The following is a 21,444-nucleotide window of genomic DNA, read 5'->3' as shown; positions in this document are numbered from 1 at the left end:
CTTTTAACCCTGATGATATAAGATATTCTTGCTCTAGTATAGCTTGTTTGCAGAGGGATTATCGAGGGGAAAGAAAGCTGAATATTTCGAAAGGCTTCGTTGGGAGTGCCCTCTCAGATATGAGGAAGGGTTGAGCATTTTTGCAGGTCTGCCTGTCCGTTGGGGATGGAGGTCGACATATATATGAGTCTCCTTAACAACAAGTAGTAATGCTATTCCTTTACCATACTTGGTCATAGCACGGTAGTGGGAGCTGTCAGCTTCACATGTTTTAACGTTGTCAGAGCACTTTGAAAAAGTGGTTTGTGGTATCTGGAAAGCTGATGTTGCGTGTGAAGATTACAGACAGCTTTATCCAAGGAGATCCGGCTCTTGAAGTTGGGAAAGTGTTGCCTCTTCGGTTTTCGAAGAAGCAATCCTATCGGGGATCTGGCTCTCGAGATTCGGAGAACGATGCCTCTTCGATTTTTGAGAAAGCAATCATGCTGGGGGTCTGGCTCTCGAGATTCGGAGAGCGGTGTCTCTTCGATTTTTGAGAAAGTACTCATGTTGGGAGTCTGGCTCTCGAGATTCGGAGGGCGGTGCCTCTTCGATTTTGGAGCAAGCAATCTTGTTGGGAGTGTTTTCTCGAATGTGAGTAAAGGTTGGGCATGTTTGCTAGTCTACCTTGCCACGAAGCACAGAGGTTGACACACAGGGACTTTCCAATTATCCAGCAATGGTACTGTTCCTTTACCCTCTTCGATTTTTGAGAAAGTAGTCATGTTGGGAGTCTGGCTCTCGAGATTCGGAGGACGGTGCCTCTTCGATTTTGGAGCAAGCAATCTTGTTGGGAGTGTTTTCTCGAATGTGATTAAAGGTTGGGCATGTTTGCTAGTCTACCTTGCCATGAAGCACAGAGGTTGACACACAGGGACTTTCCAATTATCCAGCAGTGGTACTGTTCCTTTACCCTTGTGGGTAATAATATGGTAGCTAGACCTTCAAAATTTATGTGTCTAAACTTTGTTAGTGTTGTTTCTTTGCTATTCTTTTACCCTTCTTGGTCAGAGCGATGTAGTGGGAGCTGCAAGCTTCACGTGTTCAACTTTGGCAGAGAACTTTGGCAAAGTTATCTGTGGTACCCATGAGCTACTGTTGCGTGTGGGAAGTGGGTGATTGAACAGTAAAACTCATGTGCTTTCTACTTCACCAGAAGTCTTCGACCGAATGCCCATAATTTCCGCAAAGCTGAGTGTGTGTGTGACAGGTGTTGACAAGGCTGGAAAAGTAGGTGCCTCTTCGATTTCTGAGATCGGCTCTCGTGGTCTCTGAGCAGCCCAGCTTTTGAGAAAGCAAGCGCCTCTTCGATTTCTGAGATCGGCCTTCGTGGTCTTTGCGCAGCCCAGCTTTTGAGAAAGCAAACGCCTCTTCGATTTCTGAGATCGACCCTCGTGGCATCTGAGCAGCCTTGCTTTTGAGAAAGCAAACGCCTCTTCGATTTCTGAGCAGGCGCCTCTTCGATTTTTAAAGCTCCGTCGAGTGCAGATTTTTATAGGGGCTGGCATTAAGTTCCAAAGCACACTTGAATCTCCACCAGTAGAAGCTTCATTCTTGCACTTCTAAGATCTTGATTTGTCCGACCTCTTCTCTCTTCAACACCTTTGAAAATGTCTGGCCCCTCTGACCGTCGTTTTGACTTGAACCTTGTTGAAGAGGCAGCCCCGCCTTCTCCAGACAACATATGGCGCCCATCCTTCGTCTCCTCAACTGGTCCTCTTACCGTTGGGGATTCCGTGATGAAGAATTATATGACCGCTGCGGTGGTGGCCAAGAACCTTCTCACTCCCAAAGATAACAGACTATTTTCCAAACGGTCTGATGAGTTAGCTGTTAAGGATTCTCTGGCTCTCAGTGTTCAGTGTGCAGGTTCTGTGTCTAATATGGCCCAATGCCTATTTGCTCGAACTCGCCAAGTTGAATCATTGGCGGCTGAAGTGATGAGTCTCAAACAGGAGATTAGAGGGCTCAAGCATGAGAATAAACAGTTGCACCGGCTCGCACATGACTATGCTACAAACATGAAGAGGAAGCTTGACCAGATGAAGGAATCTGATGGTCAGGTTTTACTTGATCATCAGAGATTTGTGGGTTTATTCCAAAGGCATTTATTGCCTTCGTCTTCTGGGGCTGTACCGCGTAATGAAGCTCCAAATGATCAACCTTTGATGCCTCCTCCTTCTAGGGTTCTGTCCAGTACTGAGGCTCCGAATGATCCCCCTCCGGTGCCTTCTCTTTCTGGGGCTCTACCGACTGCTGAGACTTCTCCTAAGCAACCTTTGTGAAGGCTCCCTCTTGTTTGTTTATTTTGACTTATGTATATGTACATATTTGTAGCTTATCGGGGATATCAATAAATAAGCTTTCCTTCATTTCAACGTATTGTGTTAAATACACCAAAGCCTTCTTCGCTAAGTTCTTTGAATTTTCTTTTGTTGAAGCTTTGTGAGTGGAGCATGTAGGTTGAGGTAGTGTTCCCTTAATTTCCTGAGTGAGGAAAACTTCTCGGTTGGAGACTTGGAAAATCCAAGTCACTGAGTGGGATCGGCTATATGAATCTTAGAACGCCATTGTACTCGGTCCTGTGTCATGTCCTTCGTTAGATCCAAGTACTCTAAGTCTTTTCTTAGAGTCTCTTCCAAAGTTTTCCTAGGTCTTCCTCTACCCCTTCGGCCCTGAACCTCTGTCCCATAGTCGCATCTTCTAATCGGAGCGTCAGTAGGCCTTCTTTGCACATGTCCAAACCACCGTAACTGATTTTTTCTCATCTTTCCTTCAATTTCGGCTACTCTTACTTTACCCCAGATATCCTCATTCCTAATCTTATCCTTTCTCGTGTGCCCACACATCCAACGAAGCATCCTCATCTCCGCTACACCCATTTTGTGTACGTGTTGATGCTTCACCGCCCAACATTCTGTGCCATACAGCATCGCCGGCCTTATTGCCGTCCTATAAAATTTTCCCTTGAGCTTCAGTGGCATACGGTGGTCACACAACACGCCGGATGCACTCTTCCACTTCATCCATCCAGCTTGTATTCTATGGTTGAGATCTCCATCTAATTCTCCGTTCTTTTGCAAGATAGATCCTAGGTAACGAAAACGGTCGCTCTTTGGTATTTCTTGATCTCCGATCCTCACCCCTAACTCGTTTTGACCTCCATTTGCACTGAACTTGCACTCCATATATTCTGTCTTTGATCGGCTTAGGCGAAGACCTTTAGATTCCAACTCTTCTCTCCAAAGGTTAAGCTTTGCATTTACCCCTTCCTGAGTTTCATCTATCAACACTATATCGTCTGCGAAAAGCATACACCAAGGAATATCATCTTGAATATGTCCTGTTAACTCATCCATTACCAACGCAAAAAGATAAGGACTTAAGGATGAGCCTTGATGTAATCCTACAGTTATGGGAAAGCTTTCAGTTTGTCCTTCATGAGTTCTTACGGCAGTCTTTGCTCCTTCATACATATCCTTTATAGCTTAGATATATGCTACTCGTACTCCTTTCTTCTCTAAAATCCTACAAAGAATGTCTCTTGGGACCCTATCATACGCTTTCTCCAAATCTATAAAGATCATGTGTAAATCCTTTTTCCCATCTCTATATCTTTCCATCAATCTTCGTAAGAGATAGATTGCCTCCATGGTTGAGCGCCCTGGCATGAACCCGAATTGGTTGTCCGAAACCCGTGTCTCTTGCCTCAATCTATGCTCAATGACTCTCTCCCAGAGCTTCATTGTATGACTCATTAGCTTAATACCCCTATAGTTCATGCAATTTTGTACGTCGCCCTTATTCTTGTAGATATGCACCAAAGTGCTCGTTCGCCACTCATTTGGCATCTTCTTCGTTTTCAAAATCCTATTGAAAAGGTCAGTGAGCCATGTTATACCTGTCTCTCCCAAAACTTTCCACAATTCGATTGGTATATCGTCTGGGCCTATTGCTTTTCTATGCTTCATCTTCTTCAAAGCTACAACCACTTCTTCCTTCCGGATTCGACGATAAAAAGAGTAGTTTCTACACTCTTCTGAGTTACTCAACTCCCCTAAAGAAGCACTCCTTTCATGTCCTTCATTGAAAAGATTATGAAAATAACCTCTCCATCTGTCTTTAACCGCGTTCTCTGTAGCAAGAACCTTTCCATCCTCATCCTTGATGCACCTCACTTGGTTTAGGTCCCTTGTCTTCTTTTCCCTTGCTCTAGCTAGTTTATAGATATCCAACTCTCCTTCTTTGGTATCTAGTCGTTTATACATATCGTCGTAAGCCGCTAACTTAGCTTCTCTCACAGCTTTCTTTGCCTCTTGCTTCGCTTTTCTATACCTTTCACCATTTTCATCAGTCCTATCCTTGTATAAGGCTTTACAACATTCCTTCTTAGCCTTCACCTTTGTTTGTACCTCCTCATTCCACCACCAAGATTCCTTTTGGTGTGGGGCAAAGCCCTTGGACTTTCCTAATACCTCTTTTGCTACTTTTCGGATACAACTAGCCATGGAATCCCACATTTGGCTAGCTTCCCCATCTCTATCCCACACACACTGGGTGATTACTTTCTCTTTGAAAATGACTTGTTTTTCTTCTTTTAGATTCCACCATCTAGTCCTTGGACACTTCCAAGTCTTGTTCTTTTGTCTTGCTCTTTTGATATGTACATCCATCACCAACAAGCGATGTTGATTTGCCACGCTCTCTCCTGGTATAACTTTGCAATCCTTACAAGTTATACGACCCCCTTTCCTCATTAGAAGAAAATCTATTTGTGTTTTTGACGACCCACTCTTGTAGGTGATCACATGTTCTTCTCTCTTCTTAAAGAAGGTGTTGGCTAAGAAGAGATCATATGCCATTGCAAAATCCAAGATAGCTTCCCCATCCTCGTTTCTCTCCCCAAAACCATGGCCACCATGAAAACCTCCATAGTTGCCTGTCTCCCTGCCCACGTGTCCATTTAAATCTCCTCCTATAAATAACTTCTCCGTCTGAGCAATTCCTTGCACCAAGTCTCCAAGGTCTTCCCAAAATTTCTCCTTCGAACTCGTATCCAACCCTACTTGAGGTGCGTACGCACTAATCACATTGATAAGTTCTTGTCCTATTACAATCTTGATTGCCATGATTCTATCTCCTACCTTCTTGACATCTACAACATAACATCTTGTGTCAAGGTCTTGTCCACGATGATGCCAACATCGTTTCTCGTTCTATTTGTGCCCGAATACCAAAGTTTAAACCCTGAGTTTTCTAGATCCTTTGCCTTACTACCAACCCACTTAGTTTCTTGTAGGCACATAATATTTATCATTCTCCTCACCATAACTTCCACTACTTCCATAGATTTTCCCGTTAAGGTTCCTATATTCCACGTTCCTAAACGCATTTTGCTCTCTTGAACTCTACCCTTCTGTCCTAGCTTCTTCACCCTCCCCCGTCTAATAGGATCAAAATACTTCTTTTGTGTGTCCCGTGTAAAGTTGATAGGAGCATATGCTCCCAAACAACTTTGAGTGGAGTCGTTCGAAAAGAAGTTTCTATGGCCCCCTTGCTCATTTAACACTGCATCCGGGTGCCGATGGAGATACAGCGACCCTTGCTCACTTATCACTGTGCTCGGGCCACACAGCGCGCCACTTACGGGTGATGCCCTAGCTTTAGCGCAATTTTGTTCTGAATTCATTTTCATAAGGATTCGACGTGATCATGGAGTGCCGGCTGTCGACTACCTGACGCCCTTCTTGATTTGCATGCTTAACAGTGGAATTTCACCCGATGTATACACATATAGTGTTCTTATCAGCCGTCTTTGCAAGGAGGAAAGAATTCAAGAAGCGCTTACTCTGTTTGAAAAGATGAAAACGAATGGCCTGAAGCCTAATGTTGTCACTTTTAATAGCATAATTTCCGCATCATGCAAGTCTGGTAACTGGGAGGAAGGTGTGAGATTATTTAATACCATGATTGGTTATGGAGTCTTGCCTGATATTGTTACATACAATTCTGTACTAGATGCTTTATGCAAGGAAGGGAAGACAGCAGAGGCACTGAATCTTGTGGAAGAAATGATCCGTAGAGGGGAAAAGCCTGATGTTGTGACTTACAACTCCTTAATTAATGGATTGTGCCGTACAGCTCAATGGGAAGAAGCCACAAGATTGTTTGATGATATGGTAGGCCGGGGACTCTTGCCTGATACCGTTACTTTGGTAATACTTTTGGATGCTATCTGCAAAGGTGGGATGACAGAAGAGACTCACAAAATATTTAAGGCAACAATTGAATACGGTATGAAACTCAGCGCAATAACTTCCAGTATGCTGGTTAGTGAATATTGTTTGCAGGGCAGAATGGATAAGGCGAAGGTGGTCTTGAACTTAATGGTGATTATGGGTTATGCGCCTGATATTGCTTCCTATAAAACCTTGGTCAACGGCTATATAAGCGTTGACAGAAAGGGTGAAGCTTTGAGGCTTGTTAAAGAAATGATCGAAATAGGATTGATGCCTGATCTGGAAATGCAACAAACTTTGGGGCGTTTTCGTTGTAAAAGGCATATTGGATTAGCAGGGTAAATGCTCAAATTGGCCAACATATATATAGTTGTATCCTAATTGTTGGCATTGTTGATGTTTCTTAAACATAACCAGCGATATGATGTTTTATACAATCTGCAAGCTTTCGGTTGACTCTTCCTGTGGAAACATTTCTGTTGGCTTTTATTTAAAATCCTTAAGATGTTGACAATTTACCATATCCTTAGGCACATTCTACTCTTAAATGCTTCCATTAACTGAAGATGTACAGGATCAAAGGTAAGTGAAGGAGAAAGCGAGGTAATAGTGTAATGATGTATTTCACACATCCGAGGGACTCACCTTGTAAATTACCGGTACCACCATTTGTTGATTTGATTTCTTGCAGTCGAGGATCTTCACAAGTTCGTCCAAGCACCACCTTCTGGAGACATAGTTTCCAAAGAATACAATGACAGAAATCCTCGACTCTACAATCGCTTTGAGGAGCGTTGTTGACATTTCTCCTCTTGAAAGAAAATCATCCAGCGAGGTGTAAATTCCTTTTCGACGCAAAGTGCTATACAAATGGCATGTGAAACTGTAGCGCGTGACCTTGCCTCTGAAACTCAAGAATACATGGTATTTCCATGAATTGGTGAAACGAGGCAGCTGCTGTTGACATGAACGATGAGGCAGCTGCTATTGAGGAGGAAAAGATGAGGCAGCTGCTGTTGCCTCTTTAGCCATTGAAGCCAACCAGATGATTGTTTCAATAGAATTTCAATCAATAGTTGACTTTGGAATGAGACATGAACGATGATATGTTCCTGCCATGTGCTTTCCTCTTGACATTATTTTACGTATAAAGTTGGAAAAGACAAATACAAAAGCACCCAATACCTTGAGAATCACGATACACCACCATATCCTGCATGGCCTGTAGACTTGAATGACGCATTAGTATTTACCTCGATCCACCGGATCATAGGAGGTTGCCAAACAACAGGGAGGAAACAAGGGGCAGTGGACAACAAAGGAGAAACACCTAAAATTTAAAAAATTAGGAGCACTTGACGCTGAAGGGACTGAAGGAAAAAAAAAAAAAAAACTAATGAAAATGGCTTGAAAACTTTGAGTTTTAACGATAAGGACAAAATAAAGGGTAAAGTGAATAGTATCAGGTTTGACTTTTTAGTGTAAAAATGTGGTTTTTCGTTAAAGTGAACAGTACCGTGGACTTTTCGTTAAAACTCCCAAAAAAAAACCAAAGGAACGGATTCTTCAGTACACATAAGAATCCTAGACTTGGCGTAAGCCATACATAGCTTAGCACCCTCAAAACGGATCTTGTTTCATAGATACCATATGCTCCAAATAACATTAGAACAAGTACCCACAAGTGGCAAGAAGAGGAAGACAAATCAACAAAGAAAGCATTTGAAAAAGAATATCCAAATAACCACATTGTGCATAATATGATGTAACTTCTAGAAAAAATATTCAACGTAACATTAAAGCATTGGGGTTCCGCCCATATACAATATGAATTTCACTATTTCGATTCATTTTTTATGACTCAACTGATATACAAAACAACATGCTCTCTCAATCGGAAGATATGACAATTAAGTTTTCTCAATATAAAAGCTTTTGGTGATTAAATCTCTATTTTGGATGTTCGAACTCGAACTATATAAAGCCCTTTAGTTTTCTTATAGAAATACGAGTAAATTGTCGCAATGGTCTCTCAACTTTAATCAAATTGGAGCGATGGTCCCTCAACTAAAAATTCATTATCATTGGTCTCTCAACTCATCAAAATGTGTAACTATGGTCATTTTCATTAACTTCAAAATTTTGTCAAAATGAATTATGTTGGAAGGACCATGGCTACAATTAGGGTCCATCAGCTCATCAAAACATGTAGCTATGACCATTTTCGTCAACTTCGTTAGAGTTTTGTCAAAATGAGTTATGTTGAAATAATCACTGCTACAATTGAGTTAAAGTTGAGGGACCAAGAGTAATAGACTTTTAGTTGATGGAACATAGCTGCATGTTTTGATGAGTTGAGGGATCAGTGGTAATGAATTTTTAGTTGAGGGACCATTGTTCCAATTGAGTTAAAGTTAAGAGATCGTTGCTACACTTTACTTAAAATTCTAATAATAGTTTATACCTACGACGACAAAATATAAAAAAAATGTTGAAACAAAACTATAAAAAAAAAAAAAAATGTTTGATCATAATTAATATTCATCAATCTGAAATTAGATTAAATAAAAAATTCAACTGAACATCCACAATGTAAAATTGACTAGGAGTGGGTTCAAAAAACCGAAAATCGAAAAAACCGAAAACCGAACCGAAAAAACCGAACCGAATTGAAAAAAATGAACCGAACCGAACCGATATAATTAAATTAATATTTTTTTAATTTTATTTATTTAATTATTTGAATTTATTATATTAGAATATGATACTTCGGACTGCTGCTTTGGTAGGACTTGTTTGCTTTCCAATTCAAATTGTCTTCTCAGCTTCTCCATCTACAATAAAAATTAGAACTTATACCATTACATGCAATATTTCTAGTTTATATCATTAAGTGCAACACATATATAAGAACACATATCTCAATTGCATTGCAGATGATTAGGGAAAACAAACAGCGTATAAAAGTCTCATGAGTTTATTAAACACTACGAGATCAAAAACAAAATTCAAACTTTCTCACCTATGGCCAAGTATAGTAGCTTCCGTGGCTCAACAATTTTGAAAAGTATATCAATATATTCAAAAACATTGATGAACACCTCTTCAAAATTTGCTGGCAGTAGAAGCTGAAGACAGAATGTAGAAATTATATTATGTAACCACATATATGGATAAAAAAAATTCGGACCATAAAGATAAAGAAAATATCAAAAATTGTTACCTAGACAATAATCAAAATAAATAGTATATTATAGAATGTTTCTTATTGCTAGTGAAGAATACATGGAGAGAGAGAGAGAGAGAGAGAGAGAGAGAGAGAGAGAGAGAGAGAGAGAGGAATGAATAAGGTCGTACTCCATCATCATCGTCTAAAAAGAAATCTATTTACAGTTAAACTTTAAACCCAAAATATTAAAAAAAAATCTTTATGTTATAATTCTAGTTGAACTTTAAATGTTTATTTTCATTATCTTTAAGTTTAGTCGGAATATTTATGTTATGATTGTGTTGGATATGTTAAAATTTAAGATTTCAATTTATTTCATTTTTTGAAAAAAAAACCGAAACCGAACCGGAAAAAACCGAACCGAAAAAAAACCGAACCGAAAAAAACCGAAAAAAAATTGAACCGAACCGAAATTTCGATTCGGTTTCGGTTTTGACAAAAAACCGAACCGATTTGAACCGAACCCACCCCTAAAATTGACGGTGAAAATCCGAAATAAAATCAAAATAATAAAAGTACACAGTTATAGTGTAGGTTTCTCTCCTAACCTTAGCTATGCAGAAAAATCACAAAGAATTCTAAGCACTGAAAACTAAGAAGAAAAACAGGAGAGAGCTCTCAAATGGAGCCAAATCCTTGCCTTTATACCAAAATCGTCCTCGAACCCCAAGAAAAACAGGAGAGAGCTTTCAAATGAAGATGAAGAGGATAACCACAAGACCTCCATCTCCAGGTAATCTTCCTTCTTTCATTTTTACCAGTCTGCAGAATACAAGTAGTGGATTTCATTCCAATGCTGTTCATGCTAATCCCTATCATATTCAATTACCTGCATCTTTGTCAACCAACAAGCAAACGTGTCGTTGGGCCTCTGAGAGCAGAAAAGGGGATTAGGGTTTGAAAAGAGCAATGAAATTAAAGTCAGATTCATCTAAAAAATTGACGTGAACTGAATTTGTCAGGAGTCGGCCAGTCGCAAAAATGAAGATGAAGAGGATATCCACAAGACCTCCATCTCCAAGTAATCTTCCTTCTTTCATTTTTACCATTCTGCAGAATACAAGTAGTGGATTTCATTCCGACGCTGTTAATGCTAATCCTGCTTGTACGGGTAGAATTAAACAAACCCATTTGGAATTGGAGAATTTGATTCAAACTCGATGCAAATCTGGAAATTTTAGGACAGATGAAGCATTGAGTTACTTTGATTCCATGATTCAAACAAAACCCTTGCCCTCTATTTGGACTTTCAATTGTTTGTTTGGGGCACTCTCCAAGATGAAGGAGTATTCTGCTGTGGTTTCTATGTGTAAACAGTTGATGGGTTGCGCTCAATTCCGACCTAATGTCTGCACAATGAATATTTTTCTGAATTGCTCGTGTCGTCTAAACCGGGTGGATTGGGTTTCTCTGTTTTAGCAATTACCCTTAAGTATGGTCTTCAACCCGATGCTCATTCTATAAATACTTTGCTCCATGGACTTTGCAAGAATAGTTCTCTGGCCGAGGCAATGGAGTTCTTCCAGGAAATAGAAGATAAGGGATACACATGCGATGAAATCACTTATGCTACAATAATTAATGGGTTATGCAAAGCTGGGAAAACTTCTAAGGCACTCGAGATACTAATGAAGATGTGGGAAGATGGAAGATTGAAGCCCAACCAAGATTGCTACAATCCAATTATGGATAGCCTTTGTAAAGAAAGACGAATAGACGACGCCTTGACCCTATTTCGAGATATGATCAGCAAAAGTGTTGTACCGGGTATTATCACTTATACCACATTGATTCATGGGTTATGCAACACGAGCCGCTGGGAAGAAATGCTCTCTCTTTTTGAAGGAATGGTAGATCAAGGAGTCAAGCCTAATGTTGTCACCTACAACACTCTAATTTATGCATTGTGCCAATTGGGGAGGATGGAAAAGGCCAAGAGCTACTTGATTTGCATGCTTAACAGTGGAATTTCTCCAGATGTATACACATATAGTATTCTTATCAGCAGTCTTTGCAAGGAAGAAAGAATTCAAGAAGCGCTTACTCTGTTGGAAAATATGACAACGAAAGGCATAAAGCCTGATGTTGTCACTTTTACTTCCTTGATTTCTGCATTATGCAAGTCTGGTAACTGGGAGGAAGGTGTGAGCTTATTCAAAACCATGATTGGTTATGGAATTTCACCAGATGTATACACATATAATATTCTTATCAGCACTCTTTGCAAGGAAGAAAGAATTCAAGAAGCGCTTACTCTGTTGGAAAATATGACAACGAAAGGCATAAAGCCTAATGTTGTCACTTTTACTTCCTTGATTTCTGCATCATGCAAGTCTGGTAACTGGGAGGAAGGTGTGAGGTTATTCAAAACCATGATTGGTTATGGAGTCTTGCCTGATATTGTTACATACAGTGCTGTTCTGGATGCTTTATGCAAGGAAGGGAAGACAACAGAGGCACTGAATCTTGTGGAAGAAATGATCAGTAGGGGGGAAAAGCCTAATGTTGTGACTTACAGCTCCTTAATTAATGGATTGTGCCGGACCAGCCAATGGAGAGAAGCCACAAGGTGGTTTAATAGAATGCTGGATGAAGGTATTGCCCCAAGTGTTATAACCTATAATAATATGATAAGTTCTCTTTGCAAGGAGGGGAGGACCGAGGAAGCCCTCAGTATGTTAGAGTTAATGACTCAAAGAGGTCTTACACCTGATGTTATCACTTACAACAGTTTAATCCATGGCATGTGCCGTACAGCTCAATGGGAAGAAGCCACAAGGCTGTTTGATGAACTGGTAGGCCGGGGAATCTTTCCTAATACCGGTACTCTGGTAATACTTTTGGATGCTATCTGCAAAGGTGGGATGACGGAAGAGACTCACAAAATATTTGAGGCAACAATTGAATACGGTATGAAACTCAGCACAATAACTTGCAGTATGCTGGTTAGTGAATATTGTTTGCAGGGCAGAATGGATAAGGCGAAGGTGGTCTTGAACTTAACGGCAGCTATGGGTTATGCGCCTGATATTGCTTCCTATAAAACCTTGGTCAACGGCTATATAAACGTTAACAGAATAGGTGAAGCTTCGAGGCTTGTTAAAGAAATGATCCAAATAGGATTGATGCCTGATCTGGAAATGCAACTAACTTTGGGGCGTTTTCGTCATAAAAGCCATATTGGATTAGCAGGGTAGTTGTTAGGTCCCTCTGCAAGGGTTTGAAGATTAAGGATGAAAAGCCTTCAGTTATCGTTAGTTTCTAACTTCTAGTGACCACGCAATATTGTTAGTTGTGGTAAACTTTGGAATGGATGAAGATCAGTGCTCGTGGCGGCACATCGGAGAGAACCATTGAAGCTACGGGGCTTGTATAAAGAAGTGATCGAAAAAGTATTGATACCTGAACTGGAAATTCAACGTAGACGTTTTGGTTTAGAAGGCAATTTTTTTTGCAGAATATTTCTCCTTGTGAGTGGCTTGCGTGAGTTTTTGGATGTCACTAATGAACAACTACATGGTACAGTTGATTGATATTTACAACTGAACTAGTTAAACCTTTACACTAAGTTTGGATGATGAATTTTTAAATTTTCATAGAATTCTAAACGACGGGAGTTACAATTTACAATAATTAAGATTCCGGTATTTGGAATTTGGCACCCAATCATCCCAATTTGGTGTCCTAATCGTGAAAATTGGTATGCTCAAGATTTACTCCACATGAATTTGCGATTCTCGTCGTAGTTGTAATTGGAAAATTACATCTATTTAGACGGAAATTGAACTCGGGAAGCTTCATCCTCGATTTCCACGTTTTTTCCCCTTGGAATTTTCCTTTTCTCTCGCGGCAAGTTCTCAAACAAGGGAAAATTGCTTTCCCATCCTAAATTTCCAAAATTAATTAAAATTCTGTGTTTTTTTACCGTATCCAAACAGACTGTTAGTTCTTAGGAAAATGATAAACACACATGGTATCTCTAGCTTGCAAGTGATTCATCTGGTGTGATTATTTGTTGTTTGGCTTCCGACACTTGTTCACCTTTTCTTTTAGGCCTAATCGGATAAATGGTCTTTGTGGTGATAAGATAATTGGAAAATAGCCCCGTGGTAAAAAAAAATATTAGGATTTATACTCTTATGATGAAGTCCGTTAGCAAATTTAATCCAAAAATAATCTTTCTGTTACTTGGGTAATACTTTTGGATGCTATCTGCAAAGGTGGGATGACAGAAGACTCACAAAATATTTGAGGCAACAATTGAATACGGTATGAAACTCAGCACAGTAACTTGCAGTATGCTGGTTAGTGAATATTGTTTGCAGAGCAGAACGGATAAGGCGAAGGTGATCTTGAACTTAATGGTGGTTATGGGTTATTCGCCTGATATTGCTTCCTATAAAACCCTGGTCAACGGCTATATAAACGTTAACAGAATTGGTGAAGCTTTGAGGTTAGTTAAAGAAATGATCCAAATAGGATTGATGCCTGATCTGGAAATGCAACAAGCAGGGTAATGCTCAAATTGTCCAACATACATATAGTTGTATCAGCAAACATTCGGTTGACTCATCCTGTGGAAACATTTCTGTGGCCTTTTAAATGCTTAGCAAGATGGATTCTATTCCATTAACTGCAGATGGTATACCAGGATCTTGTTTTGTAGATACCATATGCTCCAAATAGCATTAAAGCATTGGGGTTCCGCCTATATATAATTATGCAATTCCACTATTTCGATTCATTTTTATAACTCAACTAATAAACAAACAACGTGCGCTCTCAATCAGAAGATATGACAATTAAGTTTTCTCAATATGAAACCTTTTTGTGATTAAATCTCCATTTTGGATGTTCGATTTATACCTACGACGACAAAATATAAAAAAAAACTATGTCATCAAAATCATACCAATCAATCAATATATATAGTTCACTGAAAGCATGAATGTTGAAACAGAACTATACCAAAAAAAAAAAAAAATAAGGGTTGATCCTATGGATCATAACTAATATTCATCATTCTAAAAATAGATTAAATAAGAAATTCCACAATATAATTTTGACATTGAAAATCCAAAATGAAATCAAAATAATATAAGTATATAGTTATAGTGTAGGTTTCTCTCCTAGCCGTAGCTATGGAGATTAGTTTTCCATAAACGAAAATCACAAAGAATTCTAAGAATTGAAAACTAACAGAAGAAAAACAAGAGAGAGCGTTAAAATGGAGCTAAATCCTTGCCTTAAACACAAGAGAGAGATGAGAGGAATCGTATATCAATGGCCTTCTTGGACGCGTTGAAGAATGTGAAGTCCCGCGTCGGAAACCTGACCGAAATGAATACAGTTTATATTTCATGGTTTCACTATTTGCACTTGTTGAGTTAGCAGAAGAAATACTTTCAAAAGAAGAATGACCATCATAAAAACATGATTAGAGATTTGAAAATGTTGCAACTCACATTCAACTCTTGATCGCCAACACCCTTTTCTTTTTTCTTGGTCGAACTTCGCCTCCTACATCGTCGTCATCTTCACCATCATCCTCGGGCATACTGAAATTTCCCAAGTGGACACCGCACCCATTTAAGAGCAACCCTTTTCTTGAAAATAGGTAGTGAACTCCAACTCGACACAGATACGGCTTTGATTGATCACCACGCTCATCCACCTTCGACTTTATGTGAGCCGGTAATGGAATATATTTTAGCCACACATGAGCTGCATATGTCACTTTGAATCCTACTACTAACCAATAATCAGGCAGGTCTTTAATTATAGGTACTCCATTGATTGAAGCATTTATATAAAAAGCGCGGTCTCCAGAAAAAATTTGCATGATTTTGAAAGCAGCACAGAAAACAAGTCCTGTGTTTTTCCATTTGAAAGTCCGAGGGATTTCAATAAAAATTTCACATATACAACCATGATCAGTTGTAGTGTCATCAACCACCACACCTACGTCCTTACGGCAACTGAACCAATTTGGAACTTCACTGCCTGGAAGTATAATATTTATCTGTTCATAGCACTTCCCCGCCTGTAAGATTCATATAATGAATGTTAATTAGTCGTTCATAGTGGAAGAGTGGAAAAATGGAAAAGAGAAAGAGAGAAAAGTGCCTGATGCAGTAATACGCTTGCCATCTTGGAGACGTCCAAAGCAAAATTTTCGCATAGCCTTTGGCAATTAGACATGTCCATCCAACGAATGAGTCTCATGTCCCCGTCTACCAGAATCATCTCTGACAATGTTGGAAATATTTCCAGTAATATGCAATCACGAACGTCAATCCATCTTATCTTTGGTGGAAGTTCTAAAATTTCTCGAAGTCTCTTGCAACCACACAAATTAAGTACCCGCAACGACACAAATTTGCTAATGCATGCAGGAAGACTCTCAAAATTGCTATTACATAGAAAAATTTCTACTAATTTAGATGACCAACCGAAATTTGAAAGGGTATCAATGTCCGGAGGGAGTGTAACAAGCTTTGGGCAGCCACAGAGATAAACATGTCCAAGATGGGGCAGCACATAAATGCTTTGCGGCAGATTTGCAATGTTTTCACATCCATTTAAATTTAAGTATTTCAGCCCGGTGATATTTTCAATCGATGGAGGCAATTCTTTTATAGCAGTTCTACCAAGTTCCAAACGAATTAGGCTTTCCATTTTGCCTACAATTTCCGGGAATATCTCAAACTTTTTGCAACCGCAAAGATTAAAAGTACTCAGAGATTTCAAGCTTATTGTTGTTGGAAACACTGTAAGGTTATAGCAGCCAACAAGAATTAGCTCTTCAAGTTTATTAAGAATTCCAACTGATGGATCAACCTCGGTTAAATTTGGGCAAAATCCTAGATTCAACCTCACTAAGTTTGGAACTCCGGAGAAGTCGGAGATTCTGGTTAAGTATTGACAGCCAGATAAATTTATATCAGTCAGCTTCGTCAGGTTCTGTGAAGAAAAAAAGAGAGGAAAGGATGAAAACATTTCAAAGGGGACAGAAAAAAAGAAAGACTCTTTAGCCTTAAATAAAACAGAAAGAAAAGAGATCAACGTATATACCTTAAATCCCTCCCCGAATCCTGTGATATGGCTGTTCCTCATGTTGAGTAGAACAAGATTCTTCGGACAAAAATTGGGCGGCAAAGATGTCAACGGATATTGAGGCCAATCAACTAACCTTAAGTTGTTGGGGAGGTAATCAACGGCTCCAGAAAACCGTCCATTACAGTTTATGAAAATTTTAAGATTTTTCATGTTGGAGAAGGTTGTAGCACTTAAGCATATCTCATTATCCGATTCAAGCAGCTGCACCTTTATGCCTGTAATGTTTTTCGTTCCCTAGTATGAAAATTCAAAGGTATTAACAATGCAAGTTCCATATAAAACAAAATGCATGTCTCATTAACAAATAAAATGTTGTCGAATGGACTTACTGTATTTTCTGTCAGAACACGATAAACATCGTCATGAAACCACAATCTGCTGCGCTCTCCAGGATCATTGGGTGATTGTTGGCGAACTACTTCTTTACCCATTTCTTCTACCAAATCGTGCATCCATATTAAACCACGATCTATATTTACGAGGGCCTTCTGTATGAGTACGTCAATGCTATGCTTGGGGTTTAGCTCACAACCTTCTAATATTTCGATCACATAGTCACTTCCTCCCCCTTTAAAGAAGCACGCAATGTCGAGAAAAACTTCCTTCACTATTTCATCCAATGCATCATAACTTATCTTGAAAACGTCATGAATTTCTCGGCTTTTGATCGTACCATTTAATATAGCTTGCCACTTATCTATACTTTCACCGTACAGATGTGAACCTAAAACTCTCAAAATTAATGGAAGGCCTTGAGCCCACCGTATTGCATGGTCTGCAAGTTCCGCATAACCATCCAAAGGTCCTTTGCTTTTGAAGGCATTCCAACTGAAGAGCTCGAGAGATTCATGATCGTTCAATTTCTCCACCTCGTATATTGAAATATTATGATGATGAGCAGTTAACAGTTTCTTATCCCTCGTCGTTATGATAATTCTACTACCCATGCCAAACCAACCATCTGATCCCCCAGCTAAGCAGCGTAACTGTTTCATGTCGTTCACATCATCAAGAACTAAGAGAATCCTTTTACTGCTTAATATTTCCTTAATTAAAGTGATTCCTTTATCAACATTGGCCACCTTCAACTTTTCTCCATCTCATAAAGAAGTGTCTTTTGTAATTTGGCCAATCCTTTTTCTGTCATTGAACTTTCTCTAACCTTACTGAGAAAGCAACTGCCTTCGAATTTGTGGGAAATTAAATTATAAACAGCTTTTGCAATTGTTGATTTACCAATTCCACCAGTCCCCCACAAACCTACCATACGGACATCATCTCTCCGGACATGTAAGAGGTTATTTACTTCTTGTGCCCGAGACTCTATTCCAACTGGGTATTTGGCCACATCCAAATATGTATGGTTTATTACTTGCGCGGAAATCCATTCAACAATGATATGAATAAATTTCGATTCATCTTCATGCCTGCGAGTATAAAATCACAAGGAACATCTTATAAATGACATTTTCCCATTTTTTTTAAAAGAGGGAAGAAAATATACACACACAAAAGTAGAAGGGAATTTCCTTCTAGTTATATTTAAAAACCAGTATCTTTTTTTTTTTTTTTTTATAGTTTGGGAAGATTGGACAAAGGATGTTAGAGACACTAATTTGTACACTAAATTTGGACTCCAAATATGCACAAATGGATGACAAGGCCACAAATTGATGACATGTTGGGTCTTTTGATTCTTGATACTATCACAAACAATTTAAATCTATATATACCAAAAGAGGAGAGATATTGAAACAAGCGAAAGCAGAAGGAAGTGTTAAAGTAATAATGTATACTTATCCAAGAGAGTCCACCCAGACAAATTTCCTGCTTTTGAAAGAGCTGGCCTCCATTTGTGGATCTTGTCAACGTTATCCTTATATTTGCACTCAAGGCGAGCAAGTCCATCACCAAAACAACCCTTCTGATTTCGAACATCCGAGGGACTCACCTTGTAAAATACCGGTATCACCATTTGTTTATTTGATTTCTTGCAGTCAAGGATCTTAACAAGTTCGTCCAAGCACCAACTTGAGGAAGCATAGTCTTCGGAGAATACAATGACAGAAATCATCGACTCTTCAATCGCTTTGAGGAGCGCTGTTGATATTTCTTCTCCTCTTGAAAGACAATCATCCATGAAGGTGTTAATTCCTTTTTGACGCAAAGTTGTACACAAATGGCCTGTGAAATTGTAGCGCGTGTCCTCGCCTCTGAAACTCAAGAATACATGGTATTTCCAAGGTGGAGGAGAAGAAGATGAGGCAGCTGCTGCTGCTGCTTCTTTAGCCATCGAAGCCAACGAGATGATTGTTGCAAACAGATGATTGTTTCAATAGAGTTTCAATTAATGTTCGACAGGCTACAAGATTCCAAGTATTAGCTTGTTCACAAATTAACAGTTGAGTTTGGAATGAGGAGTTGTGACGAATGACGATGCTTCTTAGTGTAGAAGCAACTAGTAAATATGCCCGTGCGTTGTTACGGGACTTAAATGCACCAGCCTTAACGGCATGAATAAGACACATTTAACCTGAATAAATTAAACATAATCCTGAATGAATAGAGGGATAGATGAGTGAACGGGATCGGTAAGATAAGCAGCTTGGTTTTTATATACATTTCAAAAGATATTACACACTTCAAAATCATCAATTCATTATCAACTAAAAATAATATTCATTAAACCTACAATAGTATAAATCTATTCAATAGAAGTTAAGAGAACTAATAATGAATTTGCCCTACTATTTTAGTTGTATATTCAATTTTTAAATTCAGTGTTTATAAAATTTGTTCAAGGGATGCAAAACACCAAACTATATTAAATTCAGTATTACCTCCACCAAGTTCCTTTTCAGAGATCCACGAGTTCCCTCTCAAAAATCCCACTTCAACCACACTATAAAATGCACTGCTCCAACTTTTTTCAAAAATGATATTCTAAGAAGCTAAATGCTTGAAGAACCTAAGAAGAAGATAATATATAAATTTATACTAAATTGTAATATTAGATCTACATATACTAAAGTAAAGTTATCGTAAATGCCCAAAAAGAAATCTAAACAAAAAATTGAAACTAGAAACCAAATGGTTATCAAACGGCTCCTAAAGGAATACGCATTTTGGATTTATTAAATGAAGTTTTTCAAGACCTTCAACTAAGTGAAACTAATATACAAATACAATGCATATACAGGGATTGTCCAGAGATCACTGAAAACTATATACTTAACAATAAGGAACACAGTAAGTCAACAGTGTTAGAAGAAAAAAATTATTGAAATTATTGTATACTTTTGCTTTACATGTACACTGAATTAACTTTAATAATTGTAATAGGAAGTAATGATTATGTCCAACCTTTGGGCCAACATTTGTAGGCTATATCTGTGAAAAAAGTACTTCAAAAGTTTAAACACAATCCCTACCTCTCTCATAATATCAAAACTCTCAAACCCAATTCAGTGCCTCATCAGAACCCATACAGAATCTAATTAAAGTTTTACCCAAACAAAGAATTCAATTGTAATATTTTAAAATTGAAGAAAACAAATCCCACAGCTTGGGGAAAATAAAAAAAACTCCCAGATCCAGGATTCAAAGAACTTACCACAAAACATTAGCCTTTTAGGCTAAAAATCATCTTCAATCCAAATTAAAAAGCTGAAGAAGCTTAAACTGCTTCGGTTTTTTTAGCGAGCCAACATTTGTGAGGGACAGAAAAACCTAAAAATATCCCAAACGATCCCAAATTTTGGAACTGATTTAAACCAACCTGCCATGAAATTATAGCCACTTGAGAAATCTTCATCAAATCAGAACAGAAGAGGCAGCACAGACTGCCTTTCTTGAATTTAAAAATGATAACAAAATTCAATATCCTTCACTTTGAATTGGAGACAAAGTAAAAAATAAATAAAAATACCCACAAATCATCTACATATTCATAATTATGCACAAAAAGTAGAAATTCGAAAAGCAAAAATTAAATCACTTACATGACAGGTATTCAGCAAGAATAGCATTTCTGCAAAACCCAGAATAGTATTAATCAGAGAGTAACACTGAAAATAAATAAAAAAAATTGAAATTTTTATACCTTCAAGTTTCAAGGTTTTTACTCTGGAATCCAGGTAAAACCCAGATCAGATTCTGGATGGGTTTATCAAAAATAATAATTTAATCAGAAATTAACACTGAAAATAATCAAAAACATCAAAAAATTTGAAATTTTCGTACCTCAAGTTTCTGGGTTTTTACTGTGAAACCAAGGCTTTCCTTCGAATTGGGACCAAATTGACGGTTTTTCAGCAAGATCGGAGGTTCAGCCTTTGGATCCGCTCGCGTGCAGCTTGAATCTCTTGAGATTTTGGCTCACTTTTCTGAGACGGAGGGCGACGGTCTTGGGGCTCTCATCTCTGATTTCTGAGCATAGATTTGTTCATACGGTGACGAGGACGACGGTCTCAGCTGGTATATGCGATGTCAAGGGGTTTGCAGCTGGCGAGACTGAGAACGGCGAGAGAGAATCGGCAAGGGATGAGGCATTTCCTGCAAGGCATATTTCAATAAAATAAACACACGAACGACGACTGAGAAAAATCATCAGAGATTAGACCCAAAAAAAAAACATAAAAAATGTAAAGGACGGCAATTTCGTTGCAGAAGAAGCCATGCGCGTTCAGACGGAATAAAAGGTTATAATATATATATATATATATATATATATATATAAAAGTAAAAGATGAGTGAGAGATGAACAGTCACAAAAGTAAAAAATGGTACGAATATTTTAAGTTGGTTGACGACAATTTC

General features: G+C 38.6%; 2 protein-coding genes, 2 long non-coding RNA genes and 2 pseudogenes across 17 annotated transcripts in view; 3 read left to right on the top strand and 3 right to left on the bottom strand.

Moving 5' to 3' along the window:
• Positions 1 to 7,224, bottom strand: part of LOC126618666 (TMV resistance protein N-like) — a 39,207-nt gene extending 31,983 nt beyond the window's left edge. Inside the window, exon 1 of one of the 2 annotated variants that reach the window (XM_050286799.1) lies at positions 7,176 to 7,224. Coding sequence is in view for 1 of the 2 variants with exons in the window: in XM_050286800.1 (XP_050142757.1) it covers positions 6,924 to 7,082 (159 nt within the window). In the remaining variant the exon portion in view is untranslated. The other variant, XM_050286800.1, reaches the window with a different exon arrangement.
• Positions 1 to 10,040, bottom strand: part of LOC126618684 (uncharacterized) — a 42,023-nt gene extending 31,983 nt beyond the window's left edge. Inside the window, exon 1 of the long non-coding RNA XR_007621802.1 lies at positions 9,976 to 10,040. This is a non-coding gene — a long non-coding RNA (uncharacterized LOC126618684). The remainder of the gene's footprint in view (positions 1 to 9,975) is intronic.
• The window catches only part of LOC126618669 (putative pentatricopeptide repeat-containing protein At1g12700, mitochondrial), an 87,080-nt gene that overhangs the window by 47,478 nt on the left and 18,158 nt on the right, over positions 1 to 21,444 (top strand). For 9 of the 13 annotated variants that reach the window (XM_050286804.1, XM_050286815.1, XM_050286808.1 and 6 more), the window contains one exon: positions 6,283 to 6,734. In XM_050286804.1, coding sequence (XP_050142761.1) covers positions 6,283 to 6,620 — 338 coding nt within the window. In that variant the 3' untranslated portion in view covers positions 6,621 to 6,734. Of the gene's footprint in view, positions 1 to 5,830; positions 6,735 to 13,853; positions 13,961 to 13,986; positions 14,226 to 21,444 lie in introns of those variants that run through there. The other 4 variants (XM_050286803.1, XM_050286805.1, XM_050286812.1 and 1 more) reach the window with 4 other exon arrangements.
• Positions 581 to 1,011, top strand: LOC126618685 (uncharacterized). The gene is made up of 2 exons (XR_007621803.1): positions 581 to 685; positions 902 to 1,011. It is a non-coding gene; the product is annotated as an uncharacterized LOC126618685 (long non-coding RNA).
• Positions 10,096 to 13,069, top strand: LOC126618668 (pentatricopeptide repeat-containing protein At3g22470, mitochondrial-like; annotated as a pseudogene).
• On the bottom strand, positions 14,489 to 21,322 carry LOC126618667 (disease resistance protein RPV1-like; annotated as a pseudogene).

The sequence above is a fragment of the Malus sylvestris genome, chromosome 4, assembly GCF_916048215.2.
Source record: "Malus sylvestris chromosome 4, drMalSylv7.2, whole genome shotgun sequence".
In the NCBI taxonomy this organism is placed as follows: domain Eukaryota; kingdom Viridiplantae; phylum Streptophyta; class Magnoliopsida; order Rosales; family Rosaceae; genus Malus; species Malus sylvestris.
This window is presented reverse-complemented; position numbering and strand designations above follow the sequence as displayed.